This window comes from Anomaloglossus baeobatrachus, chromosome 1, assembly GCF_048569485.1.
Source record: "Anomaloglossus baeobatrachus isolate aAnoBae1 chromosome 1, aAnoBae1.hap1, whole genome shotgun sequence".
NCBI lineage: Eukaryota > Metazoa > Chordata > Amphibia > Anura > Aromobatidae > Anomaloglossus > Anomaloglossus baeobatrachus.
Window position 1 is genome coordinate 227,654,516 of NC_134353.1, and position 20,588 is coordinate 227,675,103.

A 20,588-nucleotide genomic window follows, 5' to 3' on the forward strand; every position below is an offset into this window, starting at 1 on the left:
GACTCCGAGAGAGTGCAGCCAGAACTCTCTGGCGGGAAATTATAGCCACTAGAAAGACTACTTTCTGTGAAAGATGAAACAAAGAAACCTCCCCAAGAGGCGCAAAGGGGGATTTCCGGGAACCGGGAGGACCGGATTAAGGTCCCAGGGCTCCATAGGCCGCCGGAAAGGCGGAATGATGTGAGATGCGCCCTTAAAGGAGCGCACCGGAGCCAGCCGGACGATACGCCGCTGGCACATACTGACAGAGCCGAGACCTGTCCCTTAATGAGGGATAGTCCTAGCTGTAGACCGGACTGTGGAAGGGACAGGAGGGTCGGCAAGGCCAAAAAGGTCAAAGGACACTTTGGAGCTCGAGTCATAGCGGAGATGACTTCAGGAAGGATATCAGAAGTCGCCAAGATCCAGGACTCAAGAGCTACGCCGTCAATTTGAGAATCCAGAATTCTGACGGAAAAAACGGACCTTTTGAGAAAAGGTCTGAACGGTCCGGAAGATGCCATGGCAACCCAACGGACAGAAGGAGCAGGTCAGAGTACCAAGCCTGCCTGGGTCAGTCTGGAGTATGAGAATGACCCGACGGCCCCCTTTACTGATCTTGCGCAGGACTCTGGACAAGAGGTAGAGTGTGAAATACGTAAAGAGACGAAGCTGGGATCAAACATGAACCAGTGTGTCTACCGCAAAACCTGAGGATTGTGGACCACGGTTGGACAGCTGAAATAGTCTGCCTCGCAGTTTCCACCTCTAGGATGTGGGCTGCGGATACGGTGGACTAGGAGTCCCTTGTCCACTGAAGAATGTTGAGCCGCCAAGATTGCCAGGCGGCTGAGTGTCCCGCCCCGGAAGCTGATGTAGGAAAACGCTGTCACGTTGTCCGACTGGACTCGAATGTGCCTAGCCGCCAACAGATGGTGAAAGGCTTAGAGAGCTAGAAATACAGCTCTGATTTCCAGCACATTGATCCAGAGGGCTGATTCGGACAGAGTCCAAGCGCCCTGCGCTCCACGGTGGAGATATACTGCTCCCAAGGCGGATAGGCTTCCATTGACGCCACCGTCTGACCAGCGCCTGTATAAGGTGTCTGATAGAACGACGTTGACCGCCAGCGGAGGGACTACTGATCGACTAAGAGCAGCTTCGCAAGTGCCGACAGAGTCTCGAATTGCGTCCCTGAGAACCTCTGGTTCGAAGTCAGAGTGGACTTGGACAGAAAGACAAGCCACCCGAATAGGTTAGAGTGGCGAGAGTGAGCGAAGCACTCTACTAAGAGTCAGCACTGGATGAAGCCCCAACAAGAAGGCCGTCCAGGGCAAAAGATCACTGCCAATCCCTAGGGGTGCAGGACCCTAATCACAGCTGCCCCAATGAGAATACTCGAGGGGCCGTGGCTAACCCCAAGGGAAGAGCCACGAATTGGACCACTCAGATTGTCAAAACGTAGTCAACGCTGGTGTGAAACTGCGATTGACTCCTGCAGATAGGCATCTCTGATGCCGATGGCTGCTGGGGAATCTCCTTGGGTTCTTGATTGATCCGGTGAAAAACACACGGAACAAAACCGAGACTCCATGTGAAAACGCCACACCTGACTATGCTTGAAAAGCTAAAGATCCAGGTCGGAAGGCACCGCCCTCTTCGGGGACTAGGAATAGATTTAAGCAAAAATCTCAGAACCGTTCCCAGTCGGGAACCGGTACAATTACTCCATTGGCCTGCAAGAAATGCCACGGCCTGTGAGAAGGCGGCGGCCTTGGAGCCGGGAGGAGTTGACAGAAAAAATCTGTTTGGCGGGTGGACAGAATTCCATCCTGTAGCCATGGGGGATATAATCCCGCCCCCACTGAACGGAGACGTGTTAGAACCCTACGTCGCCAAGTGGAGAGAGCCTGCTACCGACCAAGGAGGTTGTTGGCGTGGCTAGATAGCTCGGAGGAAGCTGACTCAGTGGCAGCATCTCCTGCGGTCTTCTGAAGACGCAGCTTCGAGCCATTTGGTTCTATGAACCTAGGCCGAGCTAGAGGACGATCAGATGGAGGAACGGAAACCACCGAAACCTCAACTGATTCCTGCCCTGGACAGGTTCCCTGGTTTAGGTTTGTGGCAAGGAAGAACACTCCCCGCCAAGAGCTTCCTTAATTTCATCCAGTTGGTTCCGAGGAAACTGGTTCCTCCGAAGCCACAGGAGCCTGCGGATAGCGAGGAAAGTAGCCAAGACCGCCGCCGTGCGGTGTCCAGCATGGCAGACCTGGCAGAGGATGAAAAGACTGAAGTCTGGAAGTTCAGGCAACCGTTTTGGGCATAGAGTCCCTGTGAGGGAATGCATCTCCTCCAGAGAAGCAGAGAAGGTACAAAAAAACCGCACTGCTGTAAAGCTGAGGAGAACGAAGCTCCTGCCGCCCCCATACCGACTTGGCCAAAAGGACAACCGGGCGGACCGCAAAACCTTAAGTGAGGAGCCATCAGCCACTGACATAACGGTCCGGGCTGAGCCACCTGAGGTGAATGAGCCCACTTCTTGACCACCATTGGTGGACAGGGGAAACACAGTCCTCAGAATCACGCTTCATGGGAAGCGACTGTCAGAGCGGAACCTGGGCTGGTCACAGGGGCCTGAAAACTGGAGTGGTTAAGGAACACACGTTGTGTTCACCTAGATAAGGTAACTCCGGCGGATTGAGGTCCAGTACAAAATTAATGTACCGTGGGATCCTTATAGAGGTGCCGTCAGCCACTGATACAACTATCCGGGCTGAAAGTCTAGACACCGGAGTGGCCACCCTTGGCGAATGAGTACACTCCTTGACCCCTCTGATGGGAGGGGGAGACAGGCAGCAGAACCCCGCTGTGGGGTCTGCAGGACAGGCTGTGGGCTTGGACGCAGCGGGCTGAAAACTGGAGTGGTTAAGGAACACACTCCTCGTCCTGTTAAAGGTATACTGATGCCTTTCTGCCAGCGGGGAATACTCCCCTGATACAGGCGGATGGATGTCCAGTACAAGTATAATGGATGCAATCCAATCATTCGCATCTGCGTCACCTACGGACGGATCAATGTACATAAAGTAGCGTCCGAGCCCCTGGTAGAGACATCCTCCTCGTCCAGTGAGTCAGCTCGTAATCGGAGCTGCGGGACGGGGAGGACAGGGGACCCTGCGTCTCCCTGTCAGGAGGAAGGGGTCTGAGCCCAGAAGGAGAGTCCCTTGTGAGCTTTGCTGAGCGAGCTGAAGCAGAAAACGCCCTGAGAAGGGGGCTGCATGCTCAGCAGATGCCGGGACAGCCGACCCCTGGAAATAGGATTCCCCCAGGGGTCAGCCACCGAAACCGGAGCAGCTGGAGGGACCATTAATGAGCCTCCAAGCTGAGGGGCCACAGATGGTTATGAGCTCGGTACAGCCGTACGAGACTACCTGCAGTGGATAATAAAAACAGCCTGCAGCCTCGCTCTGTGAGACATGCTGCAGAGGTGGGGGCTCTGTCTAGAATGTCTAGAATACCCAAGACAGGGGTTCAGCCTGGGGAGACTCCAGGCTGAGGCACCACCACATAAGAACCATTACAGTGAGGGTCTGTGCCGGTTCAGGCAATATGAGCTTACATGCAGAACATGTAGTGTACAGCCTTGGAGCTTTGCTCCTAGTGTGAGACATGCTGCTGAGGAGGAGGTTCTATAATAAAGAATTAACTCCTTCAGAATGCCCTGAGAGTGTATAAAAGTGCACAACCAGAGGTTGTGACTCATCAGGCCGCTATTATGAGTGCCCTCCGGATTCCAAGCCTGGACCCCCAGCCAGATATTCACTCCCTCTGCACTGCAGAGCAGCCAGCGCCGACCAGTGTACTAAGAACGCTGAGAAAATGGCGCCAGAGTGAGGGGGGGGGCGGGGGTTAACCCAGGAGCGGGAATCGGAGGGCTAAGGAGATGTACAGGGGAGGGAATCATCTCCTCAAAAAGGAGTGTGCTCCCCTGTGCAGAGCGGCCGGCGGGCGGCGCTGCAGTGTCCCCCTGCATGACTGACATGCAGGGGAACGAAACGAAACTAGGCCGCGGCTGAAGCCGGGGCCTAGAGTTATGCATGCGGCCGACAATCAGGCATCATCGGCGCAGTTCTCAGTAAAAACCGTGGAACCGGCCGGAAACACAGTAAAAAGCAGCATTATCAAAGTAAATCACTGTCCCCCCCAATAAAAGTGCCCCACATTGCAGAAGGACCCTCTGAATAACGTCTCTATACTTAGCTTTGAGACGCAGGGCCCAGTCCCTGGTGGGGTGGGGGTTCAGTGCTACGTCCAGCAGGGTCCTGCAAAAGGGCTGCGGATGGAGGCCGTTCTCCTGCAAGGCAGTGAGAACCGTGTTGGCTCTAACTTCAAGCCAGAGCCCCTAAGGGATGGTGAAGGAGCGCGGCATGAAGGGCTGCTGCCCTGAAGTCAACCTTAACAGCACCGCCGCCAGGGGGGTGAGAAGGGACATGACGGGAGTCCAGTGGACCCGCTTTTCTTCCAAATCTTTAGAAAAAATGAAAAATCAAAAAAGGATGCATGTGTGTGTGTGATCCTCCTGACACAAAGAATGAAACTGGCTAGGACTGGCTAGCAGGGGGTGTATATGCTAGGAGGGAGGAGCTACACGTTTTGAGTGTAGTAACTTTGTGTGTCCTCCGGGGGCAGTAGCTATACACCCATGGTCTGGGTCTCCCATAGGAACGATAAAGAAAAAGCCTATCTGTACCCTGCTTTTGCTCATGGACACCATGGTGAAGTTTTTTAAATGCAATTTACTTTCAAGCTTAACAGCAGCATTAGAGGGACTATCAGCACAAAGTGACTGACCAAACCACGTACAGGCGCATTAAATGCATCTTCCACCTGCTTTCTTTCCTTCTATAACCCCCCTGGTCTCCTTTGATTGACAGCTCAGGCTTCGTAGAGGCAGAGATAGCTGGAAGAGAAGTAGATGAGAAGGTGCACTTTGAACAGTCATTTTTTGTTCCTTTTAAAGAGAACTTGGCACATGAAAAAAAACCAAAAAATGCTATTAACCTGCAGATATGGGGTAAATCTGCATGTTAAATGTTAACAGCGTTGGTAACCTGCCTTAGAACCAGTTTTCAGTCACCGCAGGGGGGGGTTACCGCCGCTGATCTCCATGCACAGATTGAACCCGCGCTAGTGTCTGCTTGTTACTAAAAAACATAGATTATGTAATTAATGGCACTTCCTAATTGTGAATAATTGTAGGAATAAGGTTACTAAAACCCGAACATTGCCAAGAGGATTAAAGAGGTGGTTCACCCCTTTTCATTACTGGCCACATCGATATTATGTTGAGAAACAAGGTTTCTCTCAAATACCTTGTGTTTCCAATAGTGTCTGTGAGCGGTGCTATTGTGGTCTGCTCACCCCCTTCACGTTACACCCCCGGGCTCCGTGACCTCTGGGATCAGGTGATGTCACATCAACTTCCTGTTGACCTGACATCACTGCGGCCGTTCCTAGTCTCCTTGAGTCACTGGGCTTTGAGTGGTGTTTCACTGCTCATCACAGCCCAGCGTTGCTACTGCTTGAGGCTCTCTGCAGTGAAGGAGAGCGCAGGGAGATGATGCGCTGTGATGAGCGGTGAAACACCATCCACAGCCCAGACACTCAACAAGACTAAAGGCCCAGTTACATGCAACGACATCGCTAACGAGATATCGCTGGGGTCATGGAATTCATGACGCACATCCTGCGTCGTTAGCGACGTCGTTGCGTGTGACACCTACGAGCGACCGCTAACTATTCCAAAAACGGCACTGATTGTTGACACGTCGTTCCTTTCCCAAATATCGTTGCTCTTTTGGACGCAGGTTGTTCGTCGTTCCTGATGCAGCACACATCGCTACATGTGACACCCCGGGAACGACGAACAACAACGTACCTGCATCCTCTGGCGGCAAGGTGGGAGTGTTGTTAATGCGGCTGCTCTCTGCTTCTATTGGTGGCCCGCTGTTTGATGTCGCTGTGACGCCGCACGAACCTCCCCCTTAAAAAAAAAAAAAAAAAAAAGTTTGTTCGCTGGCCACAGCGACATCGTTAGGAAGGTATGTTCGTGTGACGCGTACTAGCGATATTATTCGCCAAGGGCAGCAGTTTGCCCGTGACGCACGCACGACGGGGGCGGGTGCGATCGCTAGCGATGTCGCAGAGTGTAAAGCGGCCTTTAGGCCTGCCTCAGTTAATGTGACATCACCGGACATCAGAGGTCACGGGGTTTATGCAAAGGGTATGAGCATACTGCAATAGCCCCGCTCACAGGCACTATTGGCAACACAAGGTATTTAAGAGAAACATGGTTTAACATATTATCGATGTGGCCAGTAATGAAAAGGGTTGAACACTCCTCTAACGTTCTTTTCCTCCCGGCAGCAGGGTTCAAAGTGGTGGCGCCGGGCTGACTCCAAATGCTATTAACCTACAGAGTAACCCCATATCTGCAGGTTACGGGTCCCAGCTTCAGAGAGGCCCACTACGCATGATCAGAAAAACCGCTTCTGCACTTCTGATCATGCGCAGTGCGCCTCTTTAAGGCCATAATGCATACACCATGTTTCTAAGGCGCACTAATGCTGCCAATATGAGCCGCACACATGCACAAGATTTCCAGGAGCTGCAATGACGACAGCTCTTGGAAATTATGTCATCACGTCCAAAGGGGCGTGATACCATGGAAAGATGGCCGACTGGTCTGGAGAAACAACCCTCCTTTGACTTGTCGTAGGCCTAATTAGTACATGAAAAAATTGAAGTAATGAGTGAATTTTTTTAAGTTTGAGTTTAGAGAATCATTATACAGGGCTGGTTAGGAAGGGAATATTGACATGTAAATGCTGGCGGGGAGGACATAAAGCACCTGACAGGTTCCCTTTACAGGAGCCAGTCTCATCACAGGCTGCTGACTACACTGGGAACAATGCTGAAGTTTTTGTCCGGCTTCTTATTCCTGGCTGAAGTTTTTTTTATTCAGCAATTATTTTTTCTTCTGTTATTTACAGGGTTTAACAACAAAAATAGAAAATCACCATGATAAGATACAATGCAGCGAGGTGCTCTAATGTGAATACACTTCAATGATGCTAAAAAAAAATAAATAAAATTAGCAAAAAAAAAAAAAAATGGGCACCAAAGGGTGTTATTGAAAGAGTTGGGCTAGAAACACATCTATGCGAGTAAAATCTGTTCGAGTTGGCTGAAAAAAACTCAGCTGATTTTAGTTCACGTTAGGTCAGAGTGTAATGCAACTGCACTGCGATCCTGAGATTTTTCTCATGATTGCAGTGCGTGTGCAATGCGTGATCCTTTTTTTTTCTTCTCAGCAGCTGTCATCTGGCATTCAGCTCTGCTTCATGGTTGCTGACAGCAGCCACAGACAGCCATGTAGCAGAGCTGAATGGCCGCTGACAGCAGACAGAGCCGCACGATCAGAATGAACTCGGGTGAACTTCACCCGACTTCATTGTCATGCCGCGGCTCTGTCTGTGTCGCATCCTAATTAGCGTGACTGTCACCCGTGAAGGACTCACCGGTGACCGCTAATCCCCTGAGTGACTGAATTGAGCAGCGCGATTAGCGCTGCTGTCACTCAGGTTACCCGCGGCCAGCTGGATCCTCCACCCGTGTCCGCAACTCACCTGTGACTTCATTGCTGTCACTCAGGTGACTTGCTGTCACTGTTGGAGGATCCAGCGGTGGCCGCGAGTAACCTGACTGACATCACCAGCTGATCGTGATACTCACCTCAGTTGCTGCGTGGAGCTGTCAGGAGCGGCGGTGTATTCTGCAGCTCCTGTCACCTTCATGTAGCAGAGCTGGAAGCGACGCGGGACCTCCGTGGATTACGTCGGACAAGGATGTTTTTTTTGCGTACTTAATAAAGTGGTGAACGAGTGTCTTTGTTATTGTTTATTATTTCAAATAAAGGATTTTTTCACTGTGTGTTTATTAACTTTAATTTACAGGTTAATCATTGGGGGTGTCTCAGAGGCCTGCAATGATTAATCTAGGATTTAGTGGCAGCTATGGGCTGCCATTAACTCCTTATTACCCCGATTGCCAACGCACCAGGGCAAATCGGGAAGAGCCGGGTACAGTCCCAGAACTGTCGCATATTTTGTATGCGGCAATTCTGGGCAGCTGCTGACTGATATTGTTAGGCTGGGGGTCTCCCCATAACGTGGAGCTCCCCATCCTGAGAATACCAGCATTCAGCCGTATGGCTTTATGTGGCTGATATTAAAATTAAGGGGGACCACACGCCGCTTTTTTTTAATTTATTTATGTTACTGCACAGCATAGACACGCCCACCGGCTGCTGTGATTGGTTGCAGTCAGACACGCCCCCACGCTGAGTAACAGCTGTCTCACTGCAACCAATCATAGGTGCCGTTGGGCGGGTAAAGCAGGGAATACGAGATTGAATAATGAGCGTCCGGCTTTTTCAAAAGAGAAGCCGCCGGAGCAGTGTGAACGCCGTGCAGCGCCGGGGATCGGTGAGTATGAGAGAGGGGGGAGAGGGATAGACCGACATGGACAGAGAGTGAGGGACAGAGATAGTGACCGACCGACAGACCGATCGACAGGGAGAGAATACAGACCGAGAGGAAGAGACCGACTGACAGAGAATAGTGATTGACAGACATTGTGACACCACTCGTTTCCAGTGTTTTAGGCAACATGCGAGTAATGTATTTAAAAAATCGGATGTCACTAGGATGGTATGAGTGCCGTCCCGTGACATCCGATTTTTTACACGCTCCCATAGACTTGCATTGGAGAGACTCGCAGTAGAAACTCGCAAAAAAGCAGCATGCTGCGATTTTTTTCTCAGTCCGATTTGGACTGAGAAAAAAAAAAATCGCAAATGCGAGCTGAATCATTCACTAACATGTGTCCGATTCCAATGCGAGATTTTCTCGTATTGCTCTACTGCGAGAAACTCGCAAGTGAGAAGCAGCCCTTAAAGGGAACCTGTCAGCAGAAATTTTGCACTAAACCTAAAAGATTCCCCCTCTGCAGCTCCTGGAAATGAGCGATGCGGGACGGCCTAAAGCGGCAGGAGGCAGAATAACGGACAGCAGGCAGCCCGCCCCCGTGTACCATTTACAGTATCTGCATACAAAAAGGTACCACTTTATAAAGTCTTTATTTTGGTCAGAAAGGGGGCACATAAACAACAGGAACCTTGCTAGAATGCAGCCCAGGAGCTGCAGAGGGGGAATCTTTTATGTTTAGTGCAAAATTTCTACTGACAGGTTCCCTTTAAGGACACTGGTATGACAGTCATTACACAGAGATGCCCCACATATAATTCAGGTCACTCCAGCCTGGCTCAAATGGGTACTGGGCATCAGAACTGGCATCAAAGTGGACAGTCAATTTTGACTATTTGAATAAGTAACTGGTGTTTTTATGGGGTTAAATGACTTTGGGCCACAGATATCACACCACCTTTAGGCCTCTGCCACACTCACATGCCTCTGGTACATGTGTGCCTTTTTTTCCACGTACCGGAGTCACGGGCCTACGTGGTCCTATGTATTGTTATTGTTTTGGACACACGTAAGTATTCAGGAATGGAACGTGTGTCCATTCCGTACTTACGTGTGTCTGTTTTTTAAAAACGCTGACATGTCCGTGTCACACGGCCCGCACCTGTACCACACGGATGTAGTGTGGATGCGAGCCCGTGCTGGAGAAAGACACGTGTCAGTGTAAAAATAGTAAAAACACATACTCACCTCCACCATACCTGCAGTCTCTGCCGCGGCTGTCCCCTGCATCCGTCTCCCAATGAATTTGAACAACGCTTCTTCTTCACTGGGGGCCGGACGCAGCATCAGCGGGGCGTGGCTTTGGCCGGACGCTGTCATTCAGCACCACAGACGGCTCCGGATGATGCAGGTAAGTCGGGGCTTTCCGTTCTCAGTGTGTTATTACGTTTTGTCCCCGTGTGCCGTGTTTGTGGCACGTACGTATTCTCCGTGTGTTATACGTAATAACCTCCGTGTGTTATTACGTATAACACACGGAGAATACGTACGTGCCACAAACACGGCACACGGGGACAAAACGTAATAACACACGGAGAACACGTACGTGCCACAAACACGGCACACGGGAACAAAACCACCCCTTTTAACACGTACGTGACAAAAACGTTACGTTTTGTCACATAAGTGTGGCAGAGGCCTTACATAGGGATTCCACAAATCAAATTCATGTCAATTGAGCCTGGCTCAAGTGAGTTCTGAGCATCCGAACTGGCATCAAAGTAGGCAAATAGACAATTTTCCCAGATGTGAATAATTGGTGTTTTTAAGGGCTAAAATGGCTTTGGGCCACTGATCTCACATGTTCATCACAAAAATAGTGATGCCACTCATCAAATTTAGGTCACTCCAGCCTGTTTCAAGCTGGTTCTTGCATCAGAACTGGCATGAAAGACAGCAAATAGCCTCTTCTCCCAGTGGTGGGGTGGTGAGAAACAGATTGCTACATTTTATTTTTGAAAATGGCATTAAAATAAAAAAAACAAACCCTATGTGGTGCCTGTGCGATAGATAGTGAAAACTGTAATATAATAATATACTGTATTTATAATATAAGAAATCATCTCCGCACACAATGGTGGCTTCCCTTTGTGAGTACGCATTGATGACAGAAGCAGATTCCCAGCAGCCGGAGGTGATAGGGGGATCTGTATCTTGGCAGTTGTAGATCAGAATAATTTCTTGCGCTTTTTAAAAAAAAAAAAAAAAAAAAACCAGTTACTTATTGAAATTTGTGAAAATTGGCTATTGACTTACGTAGATGCCCAGAGCCCATTCGGGCCAGGCTGGAGTGACCAGAGTTAATGTGGGCATCACGGTGTGTGCAATAGTGGGGTGAGATCAGTGGCCCAGTCATTAAGGCTATATGCACACGCTGCAGTTTTAACTGCAACCAAAACTGCACCTTGCCACAGAGAGCCTGGAAATGTAAAAAAAAAATAGCTTGTAATGACGGTGCGTTTTTGCTGCCATTTTGTTAATCCGTTAAAGGAGGAACAAAATATGATAGGATAAGTGCTAGATAGAATAGATCTAAAAAATAAAAAGACGGTGGATTTAAAGAAAATATTGCGTAGATCGAAAGAAAAGAACAGACAATACATAGAAAGAAATAAAATAGCTCGATAGATATAGCAATCACTAATTTGACCAGCTGTTTTATTTTTTTCTGGTAAAAAAAAATGTGGGGTCCTCCCCCCCCATTTTTCATATCCAGTGCAGGAACAGTAGCCTGCAACTCATCTGTGTGCTATACCTTGGCTGGTTATGAAAAATAGAGGACATCCCACTCCCCTCTTTTTTTTAATTCTATTTATTTAAAAAAAAAATGTGGGGTTCCCCTATTTTTCTAAAACCAGCCAAGGTACAGCAGACAACTGGGGGCTGATATTATTAGGGTTATTTGACCCTTTCCAGCCTAACAATAGCAGTCCACAGCCTCCCCAGAAGTGGCACATTCATAAGATGCAGCAATTCTTGCACTGGACCCGGCTCTTCCAGTTGTCCTGGTGTGGTGGTAATTGGGGTAATAAGGAGTTAACAGCCCACAGCTGCCACTAAGCCTTAGCTTAATGATGGTAGGTGTCTGAGACACCCCACATCATTAATGCGAAAGTAAATAAGGCTAGTTTCACATCTGCGTTGTTTTGATGCAAACGGAATCCGTCACTAATGTAGTACAGTTCATTTATTTCCATTTGAAGCGCGTTACTATGGCGCGTGTGTGTCATGCAGTACCCGCTTGTGTCCACATGCTGTGGCGCTTCCACTGTAAATAAATGAACTGTACTGTATTTGTAACGAGCCCGAATCTGTTAAAATAGCGCAAATGTGAAACGGCCCTAAACAAACACCCCAAAAATCCTTTATTTGAAATAAGGAAAAAAAAAAAAAACTTCCACTTTTTTTTTACCCCCAAAAACACCCCTGCAGGTCCGAAGTAATCCACACAAGGTCCCACAAGGCTTCCAGCACTACTATATCTGATGCTCACGGCTAGCGCGATGGCCTGCCCGCTGTGAGCTCCGTGCAGTCAGCGGTGACGTCACTCAGGTTATCCACAGCCGGAATCCTCCACCTGTGACAGCAAAACACCCAAGTGACAGAAGTGAGCCCAGACACATCCTGGAACAATGTGGGTGACCTGCACAGATAGCCTAAGGCTATGTTCACACACTGCATCTTTTCTTAACCACAAAGATGCAGTGAAAGAACCCCCCCCCCCCCCCCCCCAAAAAAAAATGCACCCTCGGCAAAAACACATCAAAAAACGTATGTGGTTTATGCATTTTAACCAATGTTTTTATCAAATCCATTGACTGGAATTGCTCAAAAACGCAAAAAACAATTGACATGCCTCATCAAAAAAATACAGCCAAAATAATGCACAGTGTGCGCAGCAAAACAGAAATGCCATAGACTTTGCTGGGGGAGTTAATGCATGCATTGGTGCATCTTTGGGACCTCAGTGCAGTGAAAGATGCAGGGGGTTTACATCCGGGCACCTCACTCGCTGATTTGTATTTTATCATTAAGATTTTTGTGGTTAAAAAAGAAAAATTCCGGAATCAGAAACCAAGTTCACCCCTCCGCCGGGATAGTCCGTAGTTGGTAACCATGGCGACACATACATCTGCACAGGAGCTGCAGCCACTTCCTGTTCTGTCCACGCCGGTTTGTGTCTCGGGAGGGAGGTCACGGCCGTGCAGTGTATGGCGCAGAGCAGCCCCTCCGCTGTGGCAGCCGGGTATGTGCGCTGTGCACCCTCCACGTGCGGCAGTGAGGAGGGCAGCGGGCACTTCCTGTGCTGTGTGAGGGCGGAGGGATTGGCCGCAGCACACAGTAGTGAGGAGGGGGCCGCGCTCCTCTTCCTGTAGCGGCGGAGGGATCTCCGTGGCTCCGCCCCCCGCACGCACGCACTGTGCTGTACCCCGCTTCCTCCTGTGCTGCTGCTGCTGTGACTCAATGTGAAGCGCTAGCTCCGGGATAAACATGGCGACGTCGCTGCATGAAGGACCGACCAACCAGCTGGATCTGCTGATCAGAGCCGGTAAGGCCATGCATGCGGTGCAGGGGGGATGCACGGACCGCGGGCAGCGCCAGTGAGCATGCACCGCCTGCCCCGGCCCAGTGTGCAGGGCACTGGCTGAGATGGAAGGGGGTGGGATGCAGCTGCGCACGTTGCAGGCAGTGAGTGATGGAGGACGGGTAGGAAGTGATCACCTTGGCCGGGCAGTGATGAGGCCGGGGCTGTGCAGGCGGCAGACCAGGAAGTGTGTGATGCCACGCTGTCTGCTCCCTGCGCCTCCCGAGCGCCACACATGGCACATCCCGCTGCGGCCGGCACCGAGTGCAGCCTTCCGTGTGCGGCCGCTCATGTGTCAGTGCCGAGGTGCGGCGGCCTCTGCGGCGCGCAGTCATTGCAGTGCGCGGCCTCTCGCGGGGACACCGGATTATTGTGACTGGGATTTCTTACATTTTATCTATTTTTTATGTAACCTTAAAAAAAACCCGTTCATAGCGGAAGCGCAGAGATCAAACGGGCAGGAGGGTCGGCTGATGGACAGCGCACGCAGCCAATCCGCTCCCGGGGATGGTTCGAAATCTGAGCGCTAACCAATGAGGGTGCTGTAGAGAGGCTGGGCCGCCGGCCAATGGGCGCTGAGAACGGCTTTGATTGGCAGCGGAGTGTGAGCTCACAATGCGGATGGAATTGGAGGGAAGAGAAGAGATGTAAACACGGAAGTGCGGGGCGGGGCTTCAGCACCTGGGGCTCTGCGGGCGCACGTGAGGCTCCGCCGCCCGACACTTCCGGGCCCCCATACCTGCGGGCCCCTCCGCCGCCCGGCCATCCCGAGAAGACCCCACGCTGTGCACGGCGCCCTGTGTGTCCCTATTAGCGCAGTGATGGTGTCTTTTATCCTGTCCTGTTATTACATTTCTTATGAGAAGCCGGAATGTGCTGTAATAAAGCCTGCACCCAATAAAGGAAGGCTGCCTGTGTATATGAGTCTGTATTCTGGTCATCGGGGCTGCATGAGGGGGCTGGCTCGCTTCAGGAGATAGCCGGCTACGTCCTTATCCAGCACTGATGGCTGTGAATGTCCTACTACAGGGATATTCTCACAGCCGTCCATGGAAAATCATGCATGCAAAGGACAGCGCCAACTCAGCCATGCTTGTCTGTGGCCTGTCAGAATGGAGAAGGCGGAGGATTCATTTCTCCATGTACAATAAAATCTGATGACACTTGGACCAATCTGAGCAAAGTCTGATCCTTAAAATTCCCTTTTTTTCATGCGTTCAAAAATCATCAGTCTGTACGAGGCCTTAGGCTATGTGCCCACAGGACAATGCACCCGCGGACTTTGCCGCGCAAAACCTGCGGATTCATCTGGATTTTCTAGATAAATCTGCAGGTTTTAGCAAGTACAGACACTCCGCATGTTATCCTATGGGACATGGGGAGTGTCTGTGTCCATGCTGCCATACGTGCGGCTGGGGATGTTCTGCAGCCGCACGTAACTACATGTCAATTATTCCTGCGGAAATACCTGCGGATGTCCCTCCTCTCCACTATAGAGATAGAGGCTGGGACTTCCGCATGTAAGTCGCACAAATATCTGCAGGTTTACCGCAGATATTTCGCTGGAATCCCGCAGTATTGAATAGCGGGGAGCAGCTGCAGTAAACCTGCAGATATATCCGCAGGTACAATGTCCCATGGGCACATAGCCTAATGCCTGCTTTACATGAGTCGATCTATCGTGTGATAGCACGAGCGATCGTACCCGCCCCCGTCGTTTTTGCGTCACGGGCAAATCGCTGTCCGTGGCGCACAAACTCGTTTAACCCCCGTCATACGCACTTACCTTCCGGATGACCTCTCTGTGGGAGGGACATTTGGCATCACAGCGACGTCACACGGCAGCTGGCCAATGGAAGCGGAGGGGCGGAGATGAGCGGGATGTAAACATCCCGCCCACCTCCTTCCTTCCACATAGCTGGCGCGGGACGCAGGTAAGCTGTGTTCATCGTTCCTGTGGTGTCACACGGAGCAACGTGTGATGCCACAGAAATGATGAACAACCAGCGCCATTAAAAATAAACGATATTTTGAAAGCAAACGACGAGTACACGACTCACGATTTGTGAGCGATGCTGCGTCGCTCGGAGGTGTCACACGAGACGACGTCGTGAACTATGCCGGATGTGCGTCACGAAAACCGTGACCCCGACGATGCATCGCGCGATAGCTCGTCTCGTGTAAAGCACCCTTTAGTCTGTCCGCTGCACTGGTATTACTGTGCTGACTTCTGGGGCAGCCATCACTGCAACCTCATCTGCTTCTGTGTATGAAGGTCTGCAGTACCCCCATTGGAGCAGGGTGCTCGTTGAGTGTGCACCACTGCTCCCCTTATGGTCCACGGGACTGATGACTACAGTGCTGTACTGGGATACATCTCCACATCTCCAGCAGGCCCTTAAAACAGGAAAGGGGTCCGCTGCTGCTCACTCTGACAGGTCACTGCAGTGCCCCATTTTTGGGACTAGTGGGACCCCCTGTAATCAGTGAGTTATCAATTTAGGAGATTTAGGTGAGGATAGATTACATTTTTCTAACTTGTTGCAGAACGTTTGTTGCCTTAGGAGGCCTTTGCTAATAGGCCTGTACTAGTAAGGTGACGCAAAATTTGGCATCATTTGAGTCCATAATACCTTCACCCTCGGGTGATTTTTTCCGGGGGTTGTTTTTTTGCTCCCCTTCTTCAGAGAGCCCTAACTTTGTTATTTTTCAGTTCTAGCCCTATAAGGTCGTTGGTTTTTTTTTTTTTGCGAGACGAGTTCTGCTTTTAAATGAAACAATAGTTTTCCCATATAATGTACTGGAAAATGGCAAAAAAAATCCAAGTGCAAAAAAGTGCGATTCCATGATTGTTTTTGGGATGATAAAACTGTGTTGCTGTGATGCCTCAGGACAGTACGATTTTGAGGACACCAAACACTAGGTTTACTTTTATCTAAGGGGTAAAAAAAAAGAATTCAGAAGTTTGTTCAAAAAAGGCACACTTTTTGCGCCATTTTCCGTGATCCGTAGCGTTCATTTTTCTGGATCTGTGGCTCAGCAACAGCTTATTTTTTGAGTTTTGAGCTGACGTTTATATTTGTACCTTGTTTGTGCAGAAGTGCCGTTTTGATCGCCTGTTATCACATTTTGCACAAAATTCATGGTGACCAAAAAAATGTAATTTTGGCGTTTGGAATTTTTTTGCCGCTACACCGTTTAGCGGTCAGATGAATCAATTTCATATTTTGATTGGGCATTTCTGAATGCGGCGATACCAAATGTCTATTTTTTTTTAACCTTTTAATTTTCAATGGGGCGAACGGGGGGGGGGGTGATTTAAACTATTAGGTTTTTTTTTAAATTTTATTTTACTAGTACCCCTAGGGGACTATAACGATCAGCAGTCTGATCGCTCATTCTTTCTTGTAGCTCACAGCAGCATTGCTCTGATCTGCAGAAAAGCAGCTCTCTTCTCAAACACGGCCCTCTGCCGGCTGTAAGGGTATGTGCGCACGTGTGTGTATAAGGCTGGTTTCACACTACGTCTTTTTAACATCCGTTGAAAACGTTTTTTTAACGGAAGTACGGATCCTGCTTTTACATCAAATAACGTATGCAAACGCATATGTTATTTTGCACTGGATGTTTAGGGGCGGGCATTGGAGTCATGTGATCGTGAGTGTGGGGAACTAGACTGGGAGGAGGCTTCTGACTGCTGCAGACGCTGGTAACCAAGGTAAACATCGGCCTTGGATACCCGATATTTATGTTGGTTAGGAGTGTCTGCAGCTGCTAGGAGAGAGAGAGAGAGAGAACGAGAGAGAGAGAACGAGAGAGAGAGAACGAGAGAGAGAGAACGAGAGAGAGAGAACGAGAGAGAGAGAACGAGAGAGAGAGAACGAGAGAGAGAGAACGAGAGAGAGAGAACGAGAGAGAGAACGAGAGAGAGAGAACGAGAGAGAGAACGAGAGAGAGAGAACGAGAGAGAGAACGAGAGAGAGAGAGAGAACGAGAGAGAGAGAGAGAACGAGAGAGAGAGAGAGAACGAGAGAACGAGAGAGAGAGAGAGAGAACGAGAGAGAGAGAGAGAACGAGAGAGAGAGAGAGAGAGAACGAGAGAGAGAACGAGAGAGAGAGAGAGAACGAGAGAGAGAGAGAGAACGAGAGAGAGAGAGAGAGAACGAGAGAGAGAGAGAGAACACGAGAGAACGAGAGAGAGAGAGAACGAGAGAGAGAGAGAGAACACAAGAGAACGAGAGAGAGAGAGAACGAGAGAGAGAGAGAACGAGAGAGAGAGAGAGAACGAGAGAGAGAGAGAGAGAACGAGAGAGAGAGAGAGAGAACGAGAGAGAGAGAGAGAGAACGAGAGAGAGAGAGAGAGAACGAGAGAGAGAGAACGAGAGAGAGAGAGAGAGAACGAGAGAGAGAGAGAGAGAACGAGAGAGAGAGAGAGAGAACGAGAGAGAGAGAGAGAGAACGAGAGAGAGAGAGAGAGAGAGAACGAGAGAGAGAGAGAGAGAGAGAACGAGAGAGAGAGAGAGAGAGAGAACGAGAGAGAGAGAGAGAGAACGAGAGAGAGAGAGAGAGAACGAGAGAGAGAGAGAGAGAACGAGAGAGAGAGAGAGAGAACGAGAGAGAGAGAGAGAGAACGAGAGAGAGAGAGAGAGAACGAGAGAGAGAGAGAGAGAGAACGAGAGAGAGAGAGAGAGAGAACGAGAGAGAGAGAGAGAGAGAACGAGAGAGAGAGAGAGAGAGAACGAGAGAGAGAACGAGAGAGAACGAGAGAGAGAACGAGAGAGAGAGAGAGAGACGAGAGAGAGAGAGAGAACGAGAGAGAGAGAGAACGAACGAACGAACGAACTCTGGGCATGCTCAGGCCAAAAGCAGGATCCTGTCTATCAGCATGCAGTGTTCACCTGCGTTTGCGTGCGTTATAGTCAGGATCCAGCAATTTGCAGTATTTGGACGGAGCTCAAAAACGCTACATGTTGCGTTTTTGAAACATGTTAAAATAACGCAAAAGGACGGATCCTGCGTCTAACGGACGCAAACGCAGGTGGACGCGAGTCCATTGAAAAAGCATTGACATGAAAACGGATTTGCACAGGATCCGTACTTCAGTTAAAAAAACGTTTTCAACGGATGTTAAAAAGACGTAGTGTGAAACCAGCCTTACATGCAGTTACGCTGCGTTCTGCACCGCAGCGTAACTGCATGCGTCCTGCGTCCCCTGCACAGTCTATGGAGATTGTGCAGGGGCGTGCGCACGTGGCATGTTAGAACGCAGCGATTCGGCTGCTTGCCGAATCGCTGCGTTTTAAGAAGTGATATGTCACTTCTTTCGTGCGTTCTGCATGCTGTCCATAGGGAGAGGCAGCATGCAGAGCGCACGAATCTGCCGGCACCATGCGCTTCAGAACGCAGCTTTTCAGCTGCGCTCTGAAGCGCACATTTTCGGTGCGGTGCAGAGCGCACACGTGCGCACATAGCCTAAGAGGAACGAACTCATCATAGCTACAGGAGTCATCACATGACCCTGTGCTACTATATACACCATTGGATCCATGTGATCACATCACGTGACTTCTGATGGTGCCAGGTAAGTGAATTCTTACCGCGGCCTGCTGTTACATTGCTCTCTGACATTTTCACAGCACACTGTAAGGGATTAACAGGCACAGTGGCTAGCGAATCCACTCCTGCTTGATAGCTGCACATGTCAGCTGTTCAAATCAGCTGACATGTGCAGAGATCGCTGCTGGCTGCCCGTGGCAGCAGGCAAGGATTAACCTGACACGATCCATGATGTACCCAGTACGTCATGTGTCGTGAAGAGGTTAAGAACTGTGATTCAGTTACCCTTGATGGAGCCATTCGTTACATACAGTGAGATGATTTCATATGGACTCCATTTGTGCTCCTTTGTGGCAATTGTCCGTTTCATAGGAGGGCTACAAAGAACGCAGTTAACTATGTTCTTGGGATTCTCCGAAAAAGATACCTCTGCAGTAGAGCCCGTCGTCACTGTGCTATAGGCTGTGACTTGCATAATGAAAAAAAAATTTCTCTCTTTGTATTGGAAAGACTGGTTGTTCAGCTTTCTCTCCAGCTTTTGTCAGCTTGGCACATCCATCAAGATAAGCAGGATCTTACACAGATCTTCATTGCTGCAGCACTTGTAGCTCAAGGCCACAGAATTTTTGGAGTTTGCCATTTAGGAATGTTACACTGGATGCAAACCATCAGACTGTATTGTAGCCTGGGGGTACACCGTGCCCGTGGCCACACACTATTTCCCTTTTTATTAGTAGGTGATTGGCAGTAATAGTGCTGGTCACTTGCCCTTTATAATGTAAATACATGGATATAACTTCAGTCTGTGGGGAATCGAAGCATCGGCTTTACAGGAAGGAGGATTTCTTCCATGCAGAAATCAGTAGTGATACCGCAGCCGCTGCTCCATCGTCATAATCAGTATTTTGTGTACTTTTCAGTAAAATATGAAGTTATTCACATTCTCCTCTATGGAGACTAAAATAGTGCACGGTAGATCTCAGTTGGACATGCAAGTTATACATGAGACTAACTTTTTTTTCTTTTCCTTAGCTTGTACTGTGTGAATATAAAGTTTTCTTTTTAATATGAATTCATGTAGGCATACAGTGGTACATGTCAGAGGCATCCACTAGAAAAATCCTACTGCCATATGCTGCAAACTGTTTGAATAGACCCCGAGGTGTATTTGCCGTATCCTGTAAAGAAAGCTTGGTTATCCTACAGCATTAAAGGGAATCTGTCCCACATTTTTGCTACTTAATCTGAGAGCAGCATAATGTAGGGGCTGAGATCCTGATTCCAGCGATGTGTCACATACTGGGCTGCTTAGTGTAGTTTTGATAAAATCACTGTTTAATCAGCAGTAGATTATCATTAAAGGACTGCTTGGTTCATTGCCAGGTAGTCCAGCATATTCATGAGCTCTGTATAGCTGCTAGATCTGCATCATAGAAATCATTGATTTTTATCAAAATGACAGAAAACAGCCCAGTAAGTGACACATTGCTGCAATCGGGGTCTCTGTGTCTACATTATGCTGCTCTCAGATGGGGGAGCAAACACCTGGTGACAGATTCCGTTTGAATGCTTCATTTTCGCAAATGGGAACACTCCTTTAAAAGAAGTGTTATCATCCTAATATGCAAAATAAACTATTTAAATGTGCTTGATAGCTGCACATGTCAGCTGTTCAAATCAGCTGACATGTGCAGAGATCGCTGCTGGCTGCCCGTGGCAGCAGGCAAGGATTAACCTGACACGATCCATGATGTACCCAGTACGTCATGTGTCGTGAAGAGGTTAAGAACTGTGATTCAGTTACCCTTGATGGAGCCATTCGTTACATACAGTGAGATGATTTCATATGGACTCCATTTGTG

The 20,588-nt window shown here is 49.3% G+C and overlaps 1 protein-coding gene across 3 annotated transcripts in view; it reads left to right on the forward strand.

Moving 5' to 3' along the window:
* ELF2 (E74 like ETS transcription factor 2) overlaps positions 1–20,588 on the forward strand; it is a 170,509-nt gene that overhangs the window by 122,481 nt on the left and 27,440 nt on the right. Inside the window, exon 1 of one of the 3 annotated variants that reach the window (XM_075348559.1) lies at positions 12,977–13,134. The exons of the other annotated variants lie outside the window; for them this stretch is intronic. Coding sequence (XP_075204674.1) covers positions 13,077–13,134 — 58 coding nt within the window. The 5' untranslated portion in view covers positions 12,977–13,076. Of the gene's footprint in view, positions 1–12,976; positions 13,135–20,588 lie in introns of those variants that run through there. 3 annotated transcript variants of the gene reach the window in all.